This window comes from Chlorocebus sabaeus, chromosome 20 (genome assembly GCF_047675955.1).
Source record: "Chlorocebus sabaeus isolate Y175 chromosome 20, mChlSab1.0.hap1, whole genome shotgun sequence".
NCBI classification, from domain to species: Eukaryota; Metazoa; Chordata; class Mammalia; order Primates; family Cercopithecidae; genus Chlorocebus; species Chlorocebus sabaeus.
The window spans coordinates 9,694,869-9,713,863 of NC_132923.1; the positions used below are offsets into that span (position 1 = coordinate 9,694,869).

Genomic DNA, 18,995 nt, shown 5'->3' on the forward strand with positions numbered 1-18,995 from the left:
GTTCAAGCCTTTAATCCCAGCACTTTGGGAGCCAGGGTGGGTGGATCATGAGGTCAGGAGTTCAAGACCAGCCTGGCCAAGATGGTGAAACCCCGTCTCTACTAAAAATACAAAAATTAGCTGGACATGGTGGTGGTCACCTGTAATCCCAGCTACTTGGGAGGCTGAGGTAGAGAATTGCTTGAACCCGGGAGACAGAGGTTGCAGTGAGCCAAGACTGCGCCACTGCACTCCAGCCTGGGCAACAGAACAAGACTCCGTCTCCAAAAAAAAAAAAAAAAAAAGTCATAAGATGGCACATGAATATTTGGATTTCTGACTTTTTTTTTTTTTCTTCCAAATATGGAGGTCTCTCTATGTTGCCCAGGCTGGTCTTGAACTCCTAGGCTCAAGTGATTCTCTTGCATTGGCCTCCTAATATTCCTGGATAACATGTGTGAGCCACCAGGCCCAACCTGGATTTCTGACTTTTCCTAAAATATTGGAAGAGCTGGCAATATATTGTCCTGCATCCCTCCATGAGCAACCAACCAGAACAAGTATCCATTATCTCCTTGAAATGAGTCTAGTTCATCATGGTTCCTAGGCACCCTGCTTCATTCAGGTGCATTACCTGCCTGGCTGTAGTAGGAGTCTGTGTTTTCAGCCCTGATCTTGGATGTAAGGCGTCTGCATGTAGGATGACTGAGGAAAAGAGGCAGGGAAAAGGGCAATGGAGGGAAGACTATGAAAGCTTTTGTGTGACAGGCATAATGTTCTTGTCCTGTGATGGAGATGGCTGGTTCCAGAGATTGTAGAGGTAGACAGCAGTTGGAGATGGGGAGATGTTTTGTAAGTAGAATCAGTTGAAATTTGGGAAATGAGGACATTATACAAATAACAGGTCTAGGTGACGTTGACCCCATTAGTTGAGAAGCTGAAGAAGGAGGTTTTGGAAGGATGATACTTTTAGTTTATTGGATGTGAGGTGCCTACAGATACTCAAGTGGAAGTGTCTGATAGGCCTTGGACTAGTGGAGCTGGAGCTCAGAAGAAATGACTGGACTAGAAATATAGTTTAGTAACTGAGCTCCTTTCAATAACGGTGAACTAGCCCTAAAGCTATAGACAACCAAAAGTGTTGGATGAAATACTTTTTTTTTTTTGACACAGAGTCTCGCTCTGTCGCCCAGGCTGGAGTGCAGTGGCGCGATCTCGACTCACTGCAAGCTCCGCGGATGAAATACTTTTTTAAAAATCAAAGAACTGGCTGGACATGGTGGCATATCCCTGTAGTCCCAGCACTTTGGGAGGCGGAGGTGGGCGGATCACTTGAGGCCAGGAGTTCAAGACCTGTCTGGCCTTCATGATGAAACCCCGTCTCTACTAAAAATACAAAAATTAGTCAGGCATAGTCCATGTGCGGTGGCTCACGCTTGTAATCCCACACTTTGGGAGGCTGAGGCGGGCGGATCACCTGAGGTTGGGAGTTCGAGACCAGCCTGACCAACACGGAGAAACCCTGTCTCTAGTAAAAATACAAAAATTAGCCAGGCGTGGTGGTGCATGCCTGTAATCCCAGCTACTTGGGAGGCTGAGGCAGGAGAATCGCTTGAACCTGGGAGGCAGAGGTTGCGGTGAGCCGAGATCGTGCCATTGCACTCCAGCCTGGGCAACAAGAGTGAAACTCTGTCTCAAAAAAAAAAAAAAAAATTAACCGGGCTTGGTGGTGCATGCCTGTAATCCCAGCTACTCGGGAGGCTGAGGCACAAGAATCAGTTGAACCTGGGAGGCAGAGGTTGCAGTGAGCTGAGATCGTGCCACTGCACTCCAGCCTGGGCAACAGAGCAAGACCCTATGTCAAAAAACAATAAATAAATACAAATAAAAATAAAAGAACTAATAAGATAGTGAGGTGAGGCACAGTGGCTCACGCCTGTAATCCTGGCACATTGGGAGGCTGAGGCAGGTGGATCACCTAAAGTCAGAAGTTCAAGATCAGCCTGGCCAACATGGTGAAACCCCATCTCTACTAAAAATACAAAAATTAGCCGGCGTGGTAACAGATGCCTGTAATCCCAGCTACTCGGGAGGCTGAGGCAGAATTGCTTGAACCCAGGGGTGGAGGTTGCAGTTAGCCGAGATCGTGCCATTGCACTCCAGCCTGGGCAACAAGAGTGAAACTGTCTCAAAAAATTAGCCGGGCTTGGTGGTGCACACCTGTAATCCCAACTACTCGGGAGGCTGAGGCACAAGGATCATTTGAACCTGGGAGGCAGAGGTTGCAGTGAGCCGAGATTGCACCACTGCACTCCAGCCTGGGCAACAGAGCAAGACCCTGTCTCAAAAAACAATAAATAAATAAGTAATAAATAAATAAATAATAAATAAATAATAAAAGAACTAATAAGATAGTGAAGCCAGGCGCAGTGGCTCACCCTGTAATCCTAGCACGTTGGGAGGCCGAAGCAGGTAGATCATCTGAGGTCAGGAGTTCAAAACCAGCCTGGCCAACATGGCAAAACCCCGTCTCTACTAAAAATACAAAAATTAGTCAGGCATAGTGGCGGGTGTCTGTAATCCCAGCTACTTGGGAGACTGAGGCAGAATTGCTTGAACCCAGGGGGTGGAGGTTGCAGTGAGCTGAGATCGTACCATTTCACTCTATTTCGAGCAAAACTTCATCTCAAAAAATAATAATAATTAAAAAAAATAAGATAGTGAGAAATTATTGGTGTGAGAGCACAAAAGTAAAGGAAAGTAGAGAAGTAAGCCCAGTAGTAGGGCTGATTTTACCTTGGGATCATTTGCTAATTTGGAATTAGTGGCAGAAAATACGCTGTGTGGCGCTGGTGAAGTCCAGGCCAGGTGTGGTGGCTCACACCTGTAATCCTAGCACTTTAGGAGGCCAAAGTAGGAGGATGGCTTGAGCTTAGGAGTTTCAGACCAGCCTGGGCAACAGGGCGTGACCCCATCTCAATTTTTTAAAATTAAAAAAAAAAAAGGGCCAGGCACGGTGGCTCATGCCTGTAACCTCCGCACTTTGGGAGGCTGAGGTGTATGGATCATGAGGTCAGGAGTTCAAGTCCAGCCTGTACAAGATGGTGAGACCCCCATCTCTACTAAAAATACAAACATTAGCCAGGAGTGGTGGCACGCGCCTGTAAGCCCAGCTACTTGGGAGGCTGAAGCAGGAGAATCACTTGAACCCAGGAGGCAGAGGTTGCAGTGAGCCGAGATTACACCACTGCACTCCAGCCTGGGCAATAGAGGGAAACACACTCTCAAAAAAAAAAAAAAAAAAAAAGGAATCCAAATGTCCCCAGAGGTAACCACCTTCATGTTTTGGGCTAGGATCTCAAAAGGCTGCACTCCTAGGGGCAACCTGGGAGTAGAATAAATAGAAAATCTAAGGTCCTGCTTGGTGGCTCACATCTGTAATCCCAGCACTTTGGGAGGCCGAGGTGAGGATCACTTGAGCCCAGGAGTTGGAGACCAGTTTACACAACATAGTGAGACCTTATCTCTACCAAAAATTAAAAAAATTAGTTGGGTGTGGAGACATATGCCTGTAGTCCAAGCTACTCTGGAGGTTGACACAGGAGGATCACTTGAGCCCAAGAGGTTGAGGCTTCAGTGAGCCGTGTTTATGCCACTGAACTCCAGCCTGGGCAACAGGAGTGAGACCCTGTCTCAAAAATAATAATAATCCAGACCCAAAACATTAAAAGACCAAAATTAAGAACCAATTGATAGATTTAATACTATGTTAGACTAAACTGAGGAGCAAGTAATGAATTGGAAGAAAGGACAGCAGAAACTACCTAAAATGAAGAATGGGTAAAAAGGAATGAAAAACATAAAAAGAGAGGGTAAAAGCCCTTTGCAGTGGCTCATGCCTGTAATCCCAGCACTTTGAGAATCTGAGGCGGGCGGATCACCTGAGGTTGGGAGTTCGAAATCAGCCTGACCAACATGGAGAAACCCTGTCTCTACTAAAAATACAAAATTATCCAGGCGTGGTGGTGCATGCCTGTAATCCCAGCTACTCAGGAGGCTGAGGCAAGAGAATCACTTGAACCCAGGAGGCAGAGGTTGTGAGCTGAGATCATACATTGCACTCTAGCCTGGGCAACAAGAGCGAAACTCCGTCTCAACAAACAAACAAAAACAAACAAAAAAGACCAGCTTTGACAGCATATAAAGTATCCCATCTCTAAATAAATAAATACATACATAAATAAATAAATAAGCCCGGGGGCAAGGGAGGTGGCTTATGCCTGTAATCCCAGCACTTTGGAAGACAGAGGCAGGAGGATCACCTGAGGTCAGGAGTTCGAGACCAGTCTGGCCAGCATGGTGAAACCCCATGTCTACTAAAACTATAAAAATTAGCCGGGCATGGTAGCATGTACCTATAGTCCCAGCTACTCAGGAGGTTGAGGCAGGAGAATCGCTTGAACTGGAGAGGCGGAGGTTGCAGTGAGCTGAGATGGCGCCACTGCACTCCAGCCTGGGAGACAGAGGGAGACTCCATCTCAAAAAAAAAAAAAAAAAAAAAAAAAAAAAAAAAAAAAAAAATTTTAGCTCAGAGTGTTGTGGCCTGTGCCTCTGAGTAGTCCCAACTACTGGGGAGGCCGAAATGGGAGAGTCTGTTGAGCCCAGGAGGTCGAGGCTGCAGTGAGCTATGATGGTGCACCACTGCTCTCCAGCCTGGGCAACAGAGTGAGACCCTGTGTACAAATAAAATAATAGAAGAGAGGGTAAGAGACAAAGAGATTACTGGGGGAAAAGTCTAATACGTCTTTGGAGTTCAGGAAGGAGGGAAATAATAGGTAAAACTAATACTGGAAGATATAATAGCTAATAAATTATATAAATGGACGACAAACCTCAAGCCATTGATTCAAGAAGCTCAACAAACCTCAAGCAAGATTTTTTTTTTTTTTTTTTTAAGACGGAGTCTCCCTCTATCGCCCAGGCTGGAGTGCAGTGGCACCATCTCAACTCACTGCAACCTCCGCCTCCTGGATTCAAGATTCTCCTGCCTCAGCCTCGCGAGTAACTGGAATTACAGGCGCCCGCCAGCACAAGCCACCGCACCCGGACCTTTTTTTTTTTTTTTTTTAATTAATAACATTTATTTTAATCTGGATGGTGGTTATGTGGACAGAATACGTTTAGACTTAAGATGTTTACATTCTGCTGTAGTAAATTAAATATAAAAAAAGTACGTATGGAATGGAAGTAGATGAGGGATAAAAGTCTACAAGTTGGATTCAGTGTATACTGCTCGGGTGATGAGTGCACCAAAATCTCACAAATCACCACTAAAGAATTTATGTAACCAAGCCGGGCGCGGTGGCTCAGGCCGGTAGTCCCAGCACTTTGGGAGGCTGAGGCGGGTAGAACACCTGTTTTCCACATTAATTCAATCAATATACTCCTCCTATCTGAAACCTGTTTCTCCTGCTTCGAGTTTGTAGACGTGTAGTGTTCATAGTTGCCTAAACTCCCTTTTCCCCATCAACTTCAACTGCTGGTGGCAAAAATGGCTGATACCACTTGCATTTTTGAGGTAGGAAAATCGGCAAGGTATTTTCATCCACTGAATGAAATGTAAATTACGTGTGCCGTACAGGGCAATGAAAAAATTCCGATAGCAGAGGATGGTTTCGATCCATCGACCTCTGGGTTATGGGCCCAGCACGCTTCCGCTGCGCCACTCTGCTATCTGAAGTCAAGTGTTCTCTTAACTGTTATAGAAGATCACCTAGTCGTTGTCCTGACTTCTTTAGTGCCACCTAATGTCCGATCAAAAATTCGTCATTACTATAGAACCAGTTCTTATTGGCTAGTTCCTGACACAGTAGGCGTTTTTTATTGGTTCATAAGCCCGGTTTGACAAAGTAAGCCAATAGGCATAAGCGATGGGGTAAGGCGGGAGCCAATCACGCCGGGTTTTATTGGGACACGCCGGCAAGACGCCTCTTCAGTTGTCTGTTCCTTAGAGGAAAGGGGCGGTTGGTGCGGCCTCCATTGTTCGTGTTTTAAGGCGCCATGAGGTGAGGGGGTCGAAGTGGTCGAAAGGTTTCAGGTATTCGACGGAAAACTTTGGGAACGTGGGTCGAAAGAAGTCGGAGTACCTAAAAGGACCATGTATCCGGGAGCTGGCCAAAAACCTGAGAACTCCTGGTCTAGGAGAGTGGGAGAGAGTGAGGCCGGTAGAGGCGGGGAAACTTGGGCCCGGGATGGGGTTGGGGCCCAGGAGTGGGGAGGCGGGTTCGACACCTCTCTCTGAAGGGTTGCGATGAGGGGGTGTCCTCAAGTCCCCGGAGGAGCTCCCCAGCTTCCCTCCGCCCCCGTCATCCGGGCTGAGAATGCTGGAGCGAGCCGCATTCATCCTCAGTGCGAAGGGCTTGACATATAGGACATGCCCGATAAATGTGTACGTTAATGAAGAAATGAGCAATCTTTAGCTTCCGAAGTATTAGGATTCGTGTGGCCCAGGATTATGGGTTATTTCGTGTAGGGCTCACTGTCTGAGCCCCATCATTACTTGATGGGGGGTTGTGATTAACTTATCCAGAATGAGGTGGTTATGGGGTATAACTGGGCACCATTTGGAATGGGGAGAAGTGTAAGTGTGAGTGGGGTCTCTTGCCTACCGTTGGGAGGTTCCGAGGGATGAAAGTAGCCAACTTAAAATGATGTGGCCGGTGGGTATTCCTTCAATGAGATCAAAATAAAATCTGCATTTCTAGGGGTGACAGAGGCCGTGGTCGTGGTGGGCGCTTTGGTTCCAGAGGAGGCCCAGGAGGAGGGTGAGTGCCAGCTTTTAGCATCTCTGCACTTAGTTGTTAGTTTCTGCTTGTCATCTAAATAGGAGTTTTGGAGTAGACTAATGTCACTTGGTTTTGTGAGAGCCAACTGTGGTCTTTTCCGCACTCCTGCTAAATGAATTTGGCCCCACTATGCTAAGAATGATTCTCTCCCTCCCCAGAGACTTTGTCACTCATTCTGAGGTCTGACATGTTTTCAAAATTGTTGGTGTGTTATTTAAATCTCACTTGATTCCTACATAGGGAATAATTTGGCTGTTTTTCATGTTTTAGGTTCAGGCCCTTTGTACCACATATCCCATTTGACTTCTATTTGGTGAGTACCTTGGGTTAATAATACACAATTTCTGGCCATTCTTGAAATGGAGCCTAGTATCTCCCAGTTAATGAAGTTAGATAGTGATTGAAGAGGGCAGGCACAGTGCCTCACACCTGTAATCTCAGCACTTTGGGAGGCCGAGGCGGATGGATTACCTGAGGGTCAGGAGTTTGAGACCATCCTGGCCAATATGGTGAAACCCCATCTCTACTAAAAATAAAAAAGTTGGTTGGGCATGTGCCTGTAATCCCAGCTACTTGGGAGGCTGAAGCAGGAGAATTGCTTGAACCTGGGAGGCGGAGGTTGTGTGAACTGAGATGGCACCACTACCAAAAAAAAAAAAAAATGGTGATTGAAATGGGGGGGAAAGTGATTTTTGAAAAGACTTGGGGTTTTGAGTCAACTGTGTGTTGCTTTACATACAGAAACAGTGTAAGCATGGTGGGGAGAATAATTCCTTGACTACTGTTGGCATTAAACATGATTATAATCTTTGTTCTGAACAAGTAATCGTATCTATGGCTTATTTGTTACTATAAAGATAGTGATAGCTTAAATTATGGCTATTCCAGCTTGTATCCTTGTTTGAACATTTTTTCTTTTTTTTTTTAAGATAGAGTCTCACCCTGTCACCCAGGCTGGAGTGCAGTGGTGCAATCTTGGCTCACTGCACTGAACCCGGGAGGCAGAGGAATCAGGACCTCTGCCTCCCAGGTTCAAACAGTTCTCCTGCCTCAGCCTCCCAAGTAGTTGGTATTATAGGCGCCTGCCACCATGCCCAGCTATTTTTTGGGTATCTAGTAGAGACGGGGCTTCACCATGTTGCCCAGGCTGATCTTGAACTCCTGACCTCAAGTGATCTGCCCACCTCGGCCTCCCAAGGTGCTGGGATTACAGGCGTGACCCACCATGCCTGGCCTTTGAACAAATTTTTTTTTTTTTTTTTTGGGGCAGGGTCTTACCGTGTTGCCCAGGCTGGAGTGCAGTGGCGCGATCTTGGCTCACTGCAACCTCGCTTCCTGTGTTCAAGGGATTCTCCCACCTCAGCTGGGATTACAGGCGTGAGCCACCATGCCCAGCTAATTGAACAAATTAAGGAGTACAAACAAGTGTAGAATTTTCTATTTGTAACCTTTTTCTGTCATAGTAATAGAAAAAACAATCTCTCTTGTATATTATTTTCGGCAAATAGAATGTAGTTGTTTACTTCTGGTTTAGTGTGAAATGGCCTTCCCCCGGGTCAAGCCAGCACCTGATGAAACTTCCTTTAGTGAGGCCTTGCTGAAGAGGAATCAGGACCTGGCTCCTAATTCTGCTGAACAGGTATGTTCTTTTGGCTGTCTTCCAGAAATGTCTCTAAAGCAGGTAAAAGTATTGGTAAAGAGTAACTGTTGGTAAGGTTAAGAATGGTGTTAACAGAGCCTGAAATCCACAGAGGGTTTAATTGTTCTCCTTATTTCTCATTGTGGGTGGAGATAGCCAGGTGGATATATAAACAAATTACATATGCATTATTATTTTTATTGGGGACAAAGAGTTGTTCTCTTTCCATATATTCAAGGCCAGAATGAAGTGTTTTTAAAGCCCTAGGTCAGTATTGAGTCAGCTTGTATGGAAGGGATTAGGAGAAAATACTCAAACTCTGAGAAGTTGCTTCTAATTTTTCATCTTCGAGTATTGTTTCATGCTGTTTTTCAGGCATCTATCCTTTCGCTGGTGACAAAAATAAACAATGTGATTGATAATCTGATTGTGGCTCCAGGGACATTTGAAGTGGTGAGTTTTTGATGATTTAGTTTTAGGAAAGGGCACCTTTGGTAGTGTGGAAATTTCCTTGGCTCCTGACTTTTAATTTTCAGTTGTCTATTATCCAAAGCCAAGCTTAAAATGAGAACGTACAGTGGGATTTCTTTGTACTACTGATCTTGGGGACAAGACTCGTATCATTGTTATGCTAGCTGTGATGTATCGGGCTTTCATGTGGTGGTTCTGGGGGTGATTTCACCTCTGCTACTTCCTAATTTGGGTAACAGGTGGCTATGTTGTAACAGTTCTGAGAGGACTTAGGCACCTTTTTTTCTTCTAAATTGTTTTTCCCCCGAAATCCTTTTTCCAATAGCAAATTGAAGAAGTTCGACAGGTGGGATCCTATAAAAAGGGGACAATGACTACAGGACACAATGTGGCTGACCTGGTGGTGATACTTAAGATCCTGCCAACATGTGAGTGTGCCTGTTTCTGGTCATGGGAACAGAACATAGCACTTGGATTAGGGGCTTAGGGATCTTTTTTTGTTTTGAGACAGATTCTCACTCTGTTGGCCGGGCTGGAGTGCAGTGGTGCCATTGTGGCTCACTGCAGCCTTGACCTCCACTACAGCAAGTGATCTTCCTGCCTTAGCCTCCTGAGTAGCTGGGACTACAGATGTGTGCCACCACACCCAGCTAATTTTTTTATTTTTTGTAGGTACAGGGTTTCACCACATTGCCCCGACTGGTCTCAAACTCCTGAGCTCAAGCAATCTGCCCACCTCAGCCTCCCAAAGTGCTGGGATTGCAGGCGTGAGCCACTGTGCCCAGCCCTTAGGGATCTTGAAAGCTCAAATTTCTTGTGCAAAAGGATGTTTATTTATTTATTTATTTTTTTGAGACGGAGTCTCGCTCTGTCGCCCAGGCTGGAGTGCAGTGGCTGGATCTCAGCTCACTGCAAGCTCCGCCTCCCGGGTTCATGCCATTCTCCTGCCTCAGCCTCCCGAGTAGCTGGGACTACAGGCGCCCGCCACCTCGCCCGGCTAGTTTTTGTATTTTTTTAGTAGAGATGGGGTTTCACCGTGTTAGCCAGGATGGTCTCGATCTCCTGACCTCGTGATCTGCCCGTCTCAGCCTCCTAAAGTGCTGGGATTATAGGCTTGAGCCACCGCGCCCGGCCTCACGAAAGGATGTTTATAAGACAAATGTTTTTTGTTTTTGTTTTTGTTTTTGAGACAGATCTCGCTCTGTTGCCCTGGCTGGAGTGCAATGGCGTGATCTTGGTTCACTGCAACCTCCCCTCCTGGGTTCTAGCTGTTCTGCCTTGGCCTTCCGAGTAGCTGGGATTACAAGTATGTGCCACCACTCCCGGCTAATTTTTCTATTTGTAGTAGAGACGGGGTTTCACCATGTTGGCCAGTCTGGTCTCAAACTTCTGACCTCAGGTGATCCGCCTGCCTTGGCCTCCCAAAGTGCTGGGATTACAGGCGTGAGCTACTGCGCCCTGCCTGACAAATGTTTTTTAATGGGTGATAAGGGACAAACGCTGAAGCGTGTGTGTCTGAAAGAATGTATAGCAGGTTACTGTAGAGCCATGTTTCTCAATGCCACCCAGGGGATATCTGGCAGTATCTGGAGGTACTATTGATTGTTAAAACAAGGGGGTGCTACTGGCATCAAAAAACGGTGGAAGCCAGGTGTGGTGGCTGTATTCCCAGCACTTTGGGGAGGCTGAGGCAAGAGGATCACTTGACCCCAGGAGATTGACCAGCCTGTGTAACATAGAGAGACCCTGTAGCTGCAAAAAGAAAAAAATTAGCTGGGCATGGTGGTGCATGTTTTGGTCCCAGCTACTCAGAAGCCTGAGGTGGGGCCGGGTGCAGTGGCTCATGCCTGTAATCCCAACACTTCGGGAGGCCGAGGCCTGGAGTTCAAGACCAGCCTGGCCAACATGGCAAAATCCCGTCTCTACCAAAAATATAAAAATTAGCCAGGCGTGATGGTGGGCGTCTGTAATCCCTGCTACTTGGGAGGCTGAAGCAGGAGAGTTGCTTGAACCTGGGAGGCAGAGGTTGGAGTTAGCAGAGATAGTACCAGTGCACTTCAGCTTGGGTGACAAGAGTGAGGCCCTGTCCCAAAAAAAACAAAGAAAAAAAAGCGGCATCCTGAGGTGAGAGGATTGCTTGAGCCCGGGAGACTGAGGCTGCAGTGAGCTGTGATTGTGCCACTGCACTGCAGCCTGGGTGACAGAGTGACACCCTTTCTCAAAAAAAGAAAAAGGATAGAGGCCATGGATGCTGTTAAAACATCCTACATCCCCATCACCCCAAAGATTTATCTAGCCCAAAATGTTTTTAGTGCCACTGACCTAAAAAACCTTGCTGTAGAAAGAGGATATGAGTACAGGAGGGGTCCTGTTGCCTGAGTCTTGCAATTTTTCTGTCCAGGCCTTGGCTTCCTCTTATAAAAGTATTTATTCTATTACTTACCCTTGCTTCAGCCTTGGATATGGGACAGAAATGAGAATGCAAAGTAGCTTAGAGATATATAGAAAGTCTAGATAAATAAATTATTACAACATTATGCCCTTTTCTGTCAATTAGTGGAAGCTGTTGCTGCCCTGGGGAACAAAGTTGTGGAAAGCCTAAGAGCACAGGATCCTTCTGAAGGTTTGCATTTGTTGCTGATTATGTATTTAGTAGCCACAGGAACCAGGTCTTGTAATTGTAAGTACACTTTCAACAAAATCAGGTCAGACCAGATGGAAGAGTAAATGCAGAGTTTTATGTTGTGGGAGTTTTTGGCAGGGGCTTCAGGTGTTCAAGGGAGATCTGTTTGATCTCCCTTCTAAAGCTCTGTATTCTAAATTCTCATTCTGGACTTTGTGCTGTTTTTAAAAATCCACCTGTTCCCCCGCACCCTGGATTTAACTTTGGTCATCTAATGGAAATGTGAGTTACAGTTTTTGTTTATTCTGTTTTTTCAGTTTTAACCATGCTGACCAACGAAACTGGCTTTGAAATCAGTTCTTCTGATGCTACAGTGAAGATTCTCATTACAACAGTGCCACCCAATCTTCGAAAACTGGACCCAGAACTCCATTGTTAGTTCTTTTTTTTTCCATTGCTGGAAAATTTAGGGGATATTCAAAACATGGTATTGTTGCTGTTTAGTTTATTTAGCTTGTTGCTATTCCACATGCAGCTTTCTGGGAATTGAAGCACTTAGGTTTATTCTGAGCTTTGCTCTCTCCCTCTGTAATTTGGAAATAGTTTTTTTATCAGCTTGCCAGTGGAATTTTCAGATGGGCTGACCAAGAAAGCATATGGAGGACTTAAAAAGGACCGAAAAAATATTTATGGCAGGGGATAGGCTTTTGGAGAAAATCATCGTTCTTGCCTGCTTCTAGTGATTTTTAGACAAGTGATTTGCTGATATGAGAAACACGGGGTGGCTTAAAGAATTGCAAAGTTGGTCAGGCGCAGTGGCTCACGCCTGTAATTCCAGCACTTTGGGAGGCCGAGGCAGGCAGATCACCTGAGGTCAGGAGTTGGAGACCATCCTGGCCAACATGGTGAAACCCCGTCTCTACTAAAATACAAAAATTAGTGGGGCATGAGTAGCTGTAATTCCAGCTACTCAGGAGGCTGAGGCAGGAGAATCACTTGAACCCCGGAGGCGGAGGTTGCAGTGAGCTGAGATCGCGCCACTGCACTCCAGCCTAGACTGTAGCAGTGGTAATGAGTAGCTTGTTTAATGAAAATGTTTCATCCTGGCCTATCATGCTTGTCTTTTTAGTGGATATCAAGGTATTGCAGAGTGCCTTAGCAGCCATCCGACATGCCCGCTGGTTCGAGGAAAATGCTTCTCAGTCCACGTGAGTCCCTCCCTGACCATTTGGATTAAGATAAACTTTTTAACTGCAGTGAATAGCAGGATACCCCCATACTTCCTCTGACAGAACTATTTTGCCTGTGACTTTTTTTCTGGATTTTTATTTTTACCTTAAGCAAGTTAAGATTTAGAGAAAGCAGAGAACGTATAGTTCTGTAAACAGCAGAGTCAGCTTCAATTCTACCTTAGGCGTGGAAATACATGATGGTATTGATTTTAATGTTTGGGTCACTATTACTTTCAGAGTTAAAGTTCTCATCAGACTACTGAAGGACTTGAGGATTCGTTTTCCTGGCTTTGAGCCCCTCACACCCTGGATCCTTGACCTACTAGTAAGTAAAGATGGACAATTGGAGTTCCTCATCATCCTTATTTACTAGTAGTAGTAGTAGTAACTCTGAAATTCACCAGAGTCTGAAATTTGGTGAAACTTAAAAGAAATTTTATTGGTAGACAAGTAATCCAATAAAAATTCAACATTTACATGACTCAGAGACATTTGTTTAAAAAAAAAGAAAAAATTCAGGTTTTTTTTTTTTTCTGTATATTCAATTAAATGAGTAGTTACTGAGTTATAGTGTCCTGTTTTCTTCTCATGACTGCTACCATTTCATCATGGTAGTAGAGAGAAATGAGTGAGCAGCCATTTCAGAATTGCTTCTGAACAACATGAAAATTTTGGCTAGGCTTAGACCTTAATAACCAGTTTTCCTCGTGATGATTTAAGGTTTTAGTTTGATGCCTGTAATCCCAGCACTTTGGGAGGCTGAGGCCAGAGGATCACTTGAAGCCAGGAGTTTGAGACCAGCCTGGGCAAAATAGTGAGACTGTCTCTACCAGGAAAAAAAAAAAAAAAAAAAAAATATATATATATATATATATCCAGTTGTAGTGGCTTGTACTTATAGTCCTAGCTTCTCAGGAGGCTGAGGCAGGAGGGTTGCTTGAGCCCAGGAGTTTGAGGTTACAGTGAACTATGATTGTGCCACTGCACTCCAGCCTGGGTGACAAAGTGAGGCTACAGTTCTAGTTATCAGAATTGCCATTTTGATGGTGCATCTACTGGATTTATTATTTTCCAGGGCCATTATGCTGTGATGAACAACCCCACCAGACAGCCTTTGGCCCTAAACGTTGCATACAGGTACAGCATGCTTCTTTGGGTTTAGGGTTGGTTTTAAGCTATTTTGTGCATTCTTTTAATACCTCATACTTCCCTGTGTTCTAGACGCTGCTTGCAGATTCTGGCTGCAGGACTGTTCCTGCCAGGTTCAGTGGGTATCACTGACCCCTGTGAGAGTGGCAACTTCAGAGTACACACAGTCATGACCCTAGAACAGCAGGTATTGGGACAGATATGAACTGAGTTGTTTTGCCCCACTCTTGAATACTCCTAGTCAGCTGGCGAAGTGGAATATGGTGTTTAGGGGTCAGGAATTGGGGGATTCTGAAATACTTTGTTTTTTTTTTTTGTTTTTTTTTTGAGACGGAGTCTTGCTCTGTCGCCCAGGCTGGAGTGCAGTGGCGCAATCTCGGCTCACTGCAAGCTCCGCCTCCCGGGTTTACGCCATTCTCCTGCCTCAGCCTCCCGAGTAGCTGGGACTACAGGCGCCCGCCACCTCGCCCGGCTAGTTTTTTGTATTTTTTAGTAGAGACGGGGTTTCACCGGGTTAGCCAGGATGGTCTCGATCTCCTGACCTCGTGATCCACCCGTCTCGGCCTCCCAAAGTGCTGGGATTACAGGCTTGAGCCACCGCGCCCGGCCAATTCTGAAATACTTTGGTCCTGAGATTTAAAAAATTGTCTTAATCTCTCTTTTCACAAGGGTATTACTCAAAGTCTTTTGATTTTCCTTGCTAACGTACTCTCACTTTGCTCTCCTTCAGGACATGGTCTGTTACACAGCTCAGACTCTCGTCCGAATCCTCTCACATGGTGGCTTTAGGAAGATCCTTGGCCAGGAGGGTGATGCCAGCTGTGAGTGACTACTGTGGGTCAGGGGTTTTGTATTGTAATCTGGTCTACAAAGAAGCTGTACACTATTTAAATGTCTTTAATATTTCCACAGTGTAAATAATGTCTTTTATGCTGGGCTACTTGTCTAAATCACCTTTTTCTCTTTCCTAGATCTTGCTTCTGAAATATCTACCTGGGATGGAGTGATAGTAACACCTTCAGAAAAGGCTTATGAGAAGCCACCAGAGAAGAAGGAAGGAGAGGAAGAAGAGGAGAATACAGAAGAACCACCTCAAGGAGAGGAAGAAGAAAGCATGGAAACTCAGGAGTGATGTTCCCTTCACTCCTTTTCCTACCCGAGGGGGAAGACTGGAGCCTAAGCTCCCTGCTACTGGGCTTTACATGGTGACAGACATTTCCGTGGGATAGGGAAGATAGCAGGAAGAAAAGTAAACTCCACAGAAGTGTCATTCCACTGGGTTTTGATATTGGCTTTGCTGCCAGTCTCCCATTTGTGACCTATGCCATCCATCTATAATGAAGGAGGATACCGACATTTCTTCCTAATATTCTAGAATCCCCAACTCCTGAAAACCCCTCTCTCAATTAATACTTTGCTGTTGAAATGTTGTGAAATGTTAAGTGTCTGGAATTTTTTTTTTTCTAAGAAAAACTATTAAAGTACTTCCTAGTAGGGCTCTTGGCCTTTTTGGTTGGTTTTTTGGGTTTGTTTTTTTGCATGTAGCAACCTTTTTTTGCTTCTTTTTGCTTTGTATACTCTTGCGTTGAAAATAGTATTTGAGTCTTTTAATTATAAATACTCAGATCACAATTTGAAGCTGTCTTTGAATTAAAGTACAAACTCCTAGAACCTTTCCATATACCAGAGTAAACTAGAATACCGTTTTAAGTATTTATTGAATAAAATGATTCTATCAACACTGCTACTGTATTGAAGCCAGTGCAATAAAAAACTGGGGGGACAGAGGTCATTCACTTTGACTTTGCCTGCCCCTCCAAATCCCCATTGTAAACAGGAAAATGAGAAGTCACAGGTAGAGGACATGCTGCCCAGGCCCATGTAACTAGGCATGTAACAAAGGAAGCCCCTCTGGTTAACTAGGCCTGAAGAAGGTAAGCCTCAAGTATGCAGGTTAACAAAAAGTAGAGGCCTCTGCTCATTTGTGAAAGGAAGCAAGAGCCATAATTAACGTAAGTCCTTTGGGAACCTCATTCTGGCTGTGGGTAGCTTTCCTGGGGCCCCTACATAAATGAGTAAGACAAAGTGCTTCAAACAACCCATACAGCTGCCTTTTTAAATGTCTGAAGGTCTAGGGACTGTCTCCTAGGATCTTTGCATGTCTGTCGAAACAAGGCAGCTAGGAACAGTACTTGCGCTACTGAGTCCATAGGCTCATCTGTTATTTGCTTGGGGAGCCAGGGGGGTAAATTCCCGAATCCAGCATTGCTCTCCTGCGGGCTGTTTCCTTGGCAACACTGTGGTTTAGCCGCCTCAGTCTTTCCTGCAAGACAAGGGAGGTTTGGAATCTTAACCACTGTGAAAGGCTTTAGAGTATAAGTGAACTAGGTGCTGAAAAATATCGGGCTTGGTCTACCTCAAAGTCAGTCTTCTAAAGCATATATAAGAATGTAGGTGGGGCATGGTGGCTCACCTGTAATCCCAACACTTTGGGAGGCTGAGGCGGGTGGATTACCTAAGGTCAGGAGTTCAAGACCAGCCTGACCAACATGGTAAAACCTGTCTCTACTAAAAATACAAAAAAATTAGCTGGGCATGGTGGCGGGTGCTTGTAATCTAAGGCAGGAGAATCGCATGAAACTGGGAGGTGGAGGTTGCAGTGAGTTGAGATCGCGCCACTGGCCACTGCACTCCAGCCTGGGTGACAGGGAGAACTCCGTCTCAAAAAAAAAAATAGTCCAGGCATGGCGCTCATGTCTATCCCACCACTTTAGGAGGAAGTGGCAGGAAGATCACTTGAGCCCAGGAGTTCGAAAACAGCCTGGGCACCATAGTAAGATTCTTTTTTTTTTTTTTTTGATACGGAGTTTTGCTCTTGTTGCCCAGGCTGAAGTACAATGGTGCGATCTCAGCTCACCACAACCTCCGTCCCCCATGTTCAAGTGATTCTCCTGCCTCAGCCTCCCTGGTTGCTGGGATTACAGGCATGTGCTACCACACCCAGCTAATTTTGTATTTTCAGTAGAGACAGTGTTTCTCCATGTTGGTCAGGCTGGTCTCAAACTCCCGACCACAGGTGATCTGCCCGCCTCAGCCTCCCAAAGTGCTGGGATCACAGGCATGAGCCACCTCACCTGGCCAATCCTGTCTTTTTATTAAAAAAAAAAAGAAAAAAGGCCAGGCAGGCCGGGTTCAGTGGCTCGCACCTGTAATCCCAGAGTTTTGGGAGGCCCAGGCAGGTGGATCACTTGTGTGCAGGAGTTTCAGACCGGCCTGGGTAACATGGTGAAACCCTGTTTCTAGAAAAAAATACAAAAATTAGCTGGACATGGGGGTGCATGCCTGTAGTCCCAACTACTTGGGAGGCTGAGGTGGGTGGATGGCTTGAACCTGGGAGGTAGAGGCTGCAGTGAGCCGTGATCATATCACTGCACTCCATCCTGGGTGACAGACCTTGTCTCATAAAAATAAATAGCCAGGTGTGGCGGCTCACTCCTGTAGTCCCAGCACTTCGGGTGGCCGAGGTGGAAAGCTCACTTGAGCCCAGGAGTTCCAGACCAGCCTGGGCAACATGGCAAAACCCTACCTACTTCTAGAAAAAAATACAAAACTTAGCTGGGCGTTGTGGTGCACGCTTGTAGTCCTAGCTACTTAGGAGGCTGAGGCAGAATTGCTTGAGCCCAGGAGGCAGAGGTTGCAGTGAGCTGAGATTGAGCCACTGCACTCCAGCCTGGGTGACAAAGGGAGATCATCACACACACACACACACAAAAGAATGTAAATGGCAGCAACTGAATACTGAGAATAAGACAAATTCTCCTAGGTATTTTCCAAGTACTGAGAGAAGAGAATTTCCTTTTCGCTGTTTTAAAATTACAGCGGCTTTCACTGTGTTGAGGACTTACAAAAAAGGGCAAAGAATCACAGGTATGATATTCTTTTACCTGAGCATTCTGTAGAATGTTGTTGACCAAGACAACGCGTCGCCGGGCGTTAAGTAGCTTCTTAACATACGGGTCAAGATCCAGGGCCACCTTCTGATCCTCATTGATGCGGCACAGTTCTGGGGATGCAAGGTGCAGCTAAGATCTAATGGCTCATCTCTTGTTCTGAGGGAAAGCAGGCTGGTAACGGGAGGGAAAACACTTGCACCCAAACGGGCCACAGCCATTAAGAGATTTAAGACATCCCTGAAAGGAGGAGTCCTTTGGCAGCCCTGATGCCCTGGAAGCAAGCGATAGAAACCCAGCCCAGGAGTTGGCAAAAACCTAAGGTCCTGAAAGTGGGCTGAAGGGTTCCGGGTACACAGGGATGCTCACTCACCTGTGGCTAGGTTGTCAATTTGTTCCCGGAGCTCTACCTGGCTCTCTCTGCAAAGAGGTACAAGGCCTACACGGTCAGACAGTTACCGGAGCTCAGGAAACGAACTCCCCCTACGTATTTACCAAGTACTCAAAGAAGCCAGCCTCCGCTGAATCCTCCACCTGCGGCCTTCCGCCTGTCCTCCCCGCCTCGAATCAGTTTCCTAAATTTATGCCCACTCCCAGCTAGAACACTTTCTTGGCCCCGCCCCTACAAAGCCAGAGAGACAGGTCCCGCCCCCAACTTCCCTCCCGGGCACCTGACGGCGTGCACGTGAGAATCCAGCTGCTGCACAGCGGGTCGCAGGAACTCCAGCAGCCCTTCGGCGAAGAGGTCGCGGCCTGTGGGCCCCGCCACCGGTGTCCCTGCCCCCGACACAGCGGCGGAACCAGGCCCCGCCATCACGAACTGTCCTGACGCCCGGAAACTGCCGCGAGGGCCGCCGGGAACCGGAGCCGCGCCGTACTGCCCCGCGAGGGGGCGTCCGGAAAATGCTGTCTCCACCGAGGCACTGGGGTTTCTGGGAAATGGAGTCTGGAGCGAGCCGGGCGGGGAGGAGGGCCAGGCCCTAGGAGTAGAGGCCTTGTGGCTGGTCTTGAAAATCCTCAAAGGTCAGGTTGTAGAAAGGAACCAGTTTTTGGTGTGGATACTTTTTGTTTTCTCCAAAGGTGAAAATAAACACGAATAACTTCAGT

The 18,995-nt window shown here is 46.2% G+C and overlaps 2 protein-coding genes and 1 non-coding gene across 5 annotated transcripts; 1 reads left to right on the plus strand and 2 right to left on the minus strand.

Moving 5' to 3' along the window:
* Positions 1 to 5,639: 5,639 nt before the first annotated feature.
* On the minus strand, positions 5,640 to 5,711 carry TRNAM-CAU (transfer RNA methionine (anticodon CAU)). The gene has a single exon. It is a non-coding gene; the product is annotated as a tRNA-Met (tRNA).
* A 231-nt stretch (positions 5,712 to 5,942) lies between these two features.
* Positions 5,943 to 15,434, plus strand: ILF2 (interleukin enhancer binding factor 2). 3 transcript variants are annotated; one of them, XM_007977047.3, is made up of 14 exons: positions 5,944 to 6,044; positions 6,744 to 6,803; positions 7,095 to 7,137; positions 8,359 to 8,463; positions 8,839 to 8,916; positions 9,260 to 9,362; positions 11,492 to 11,557; positions 11,875 to 11,991; positions 12,687 to 12,765; positions 13,027 to 13,114; positions 13,865 to 13,926; positions 14,011 to 14,125; positions 14,669 to 14,759; positions 14,910 to 15,434. In XM_007977047.3, the coding sequence occupies exons 1-14, from the start codon at positions 6,040 to 6,042 to the stop codon at positions 15,068 to 15,070; spliced, it is 1,173 nt and encodes a 390-aa protein (XP_007975238.1). In that variant the 5' UTR covers positions 5,944 to 6,039; the 3' UTR covers positions 15,071 to 15,434. The 3 variants fall into 3 exon arrangements, with proteins under 3 accessions (XP_072864468.1, XP_007975238.1, XP_072864467.1); XM_073008366.1 differs by having other exon boundaries at positions 5,979 to 6,076; XM_073008367.1 differs by lacking the exons at positions 13,865 to 13,926; positions 14,011 to 14,125 and having other exon boundaries at positions 5,943 to 6,044.
* A 203-nt stretch (positions 15,435 to 15,637) lies between these two features.
* SNAPIN (SNAP associated protein) lies at positions 15,638 to 18,762 on the minus strand. The gene is made up of 4 exons (XM_007977052.3): positions 18,560 to 18,762; positions 18,262 to 18,308; positions 17,883 to 18,001; positions 15,638 to 16,261 (listed from the first exon to the last, which is right to left on the minus strand). Exons 1-4 carry the CDS (start codon positions 18,700 to 18,702, stop codon positions 16,160 to 16,162), a joined length of 411 nt encoding a protein of 136 aa, XP_007975243.1. The 5' UTR covers positions 18,703 to 18,762; the 3' UTR covers positions 15,638 to 16,159.
* Between the last annotated feature and the right edge of the window lie 233 nt (positions 18,763 to 18,995).

Bases quoted from the DNA above. Each gene is read 5' to 3' on its own strand.
- ILF2 (XM_007977047.3), top strand. The intron at 11,558-11,874 runs GTTTGCATTTGT...CTGTTTTTTCAG, and splicing joins AGCACAGGATCCTTCTGAAG to TTTTAACCATGCTGACCAAC. The intron at 14,126-14,668 runs GTATTGGGACAG...GCTCTCCTTCAG, and splicing joins TCATGACCCTAGAACAGCAG to GACATGGTCTGTTACACAGC.
- SNAPIN (XM_007977052.3), bottom strand. From the start codon at position 18,702: ATGGCGGGGCCTGGTTCCGCCGCTGTGTCGGGGGCAGGGACACCGGTG. The intron at 18,309-18,559 runs GTGCCCGGGAGG...ACCTCTTTGCAG, and splicing joins TCTCACGTGCACGCCGTCAG to AGAGAGCCAGGTAGAGCTCC. The intron at 16,262-17,882 runs GTAAAAGAATAT...CTTGTCTTGCAG, and splicing joins ACATTCTACAGAATGCTCAG to GAAAGACTGAGGCGGCTAAA.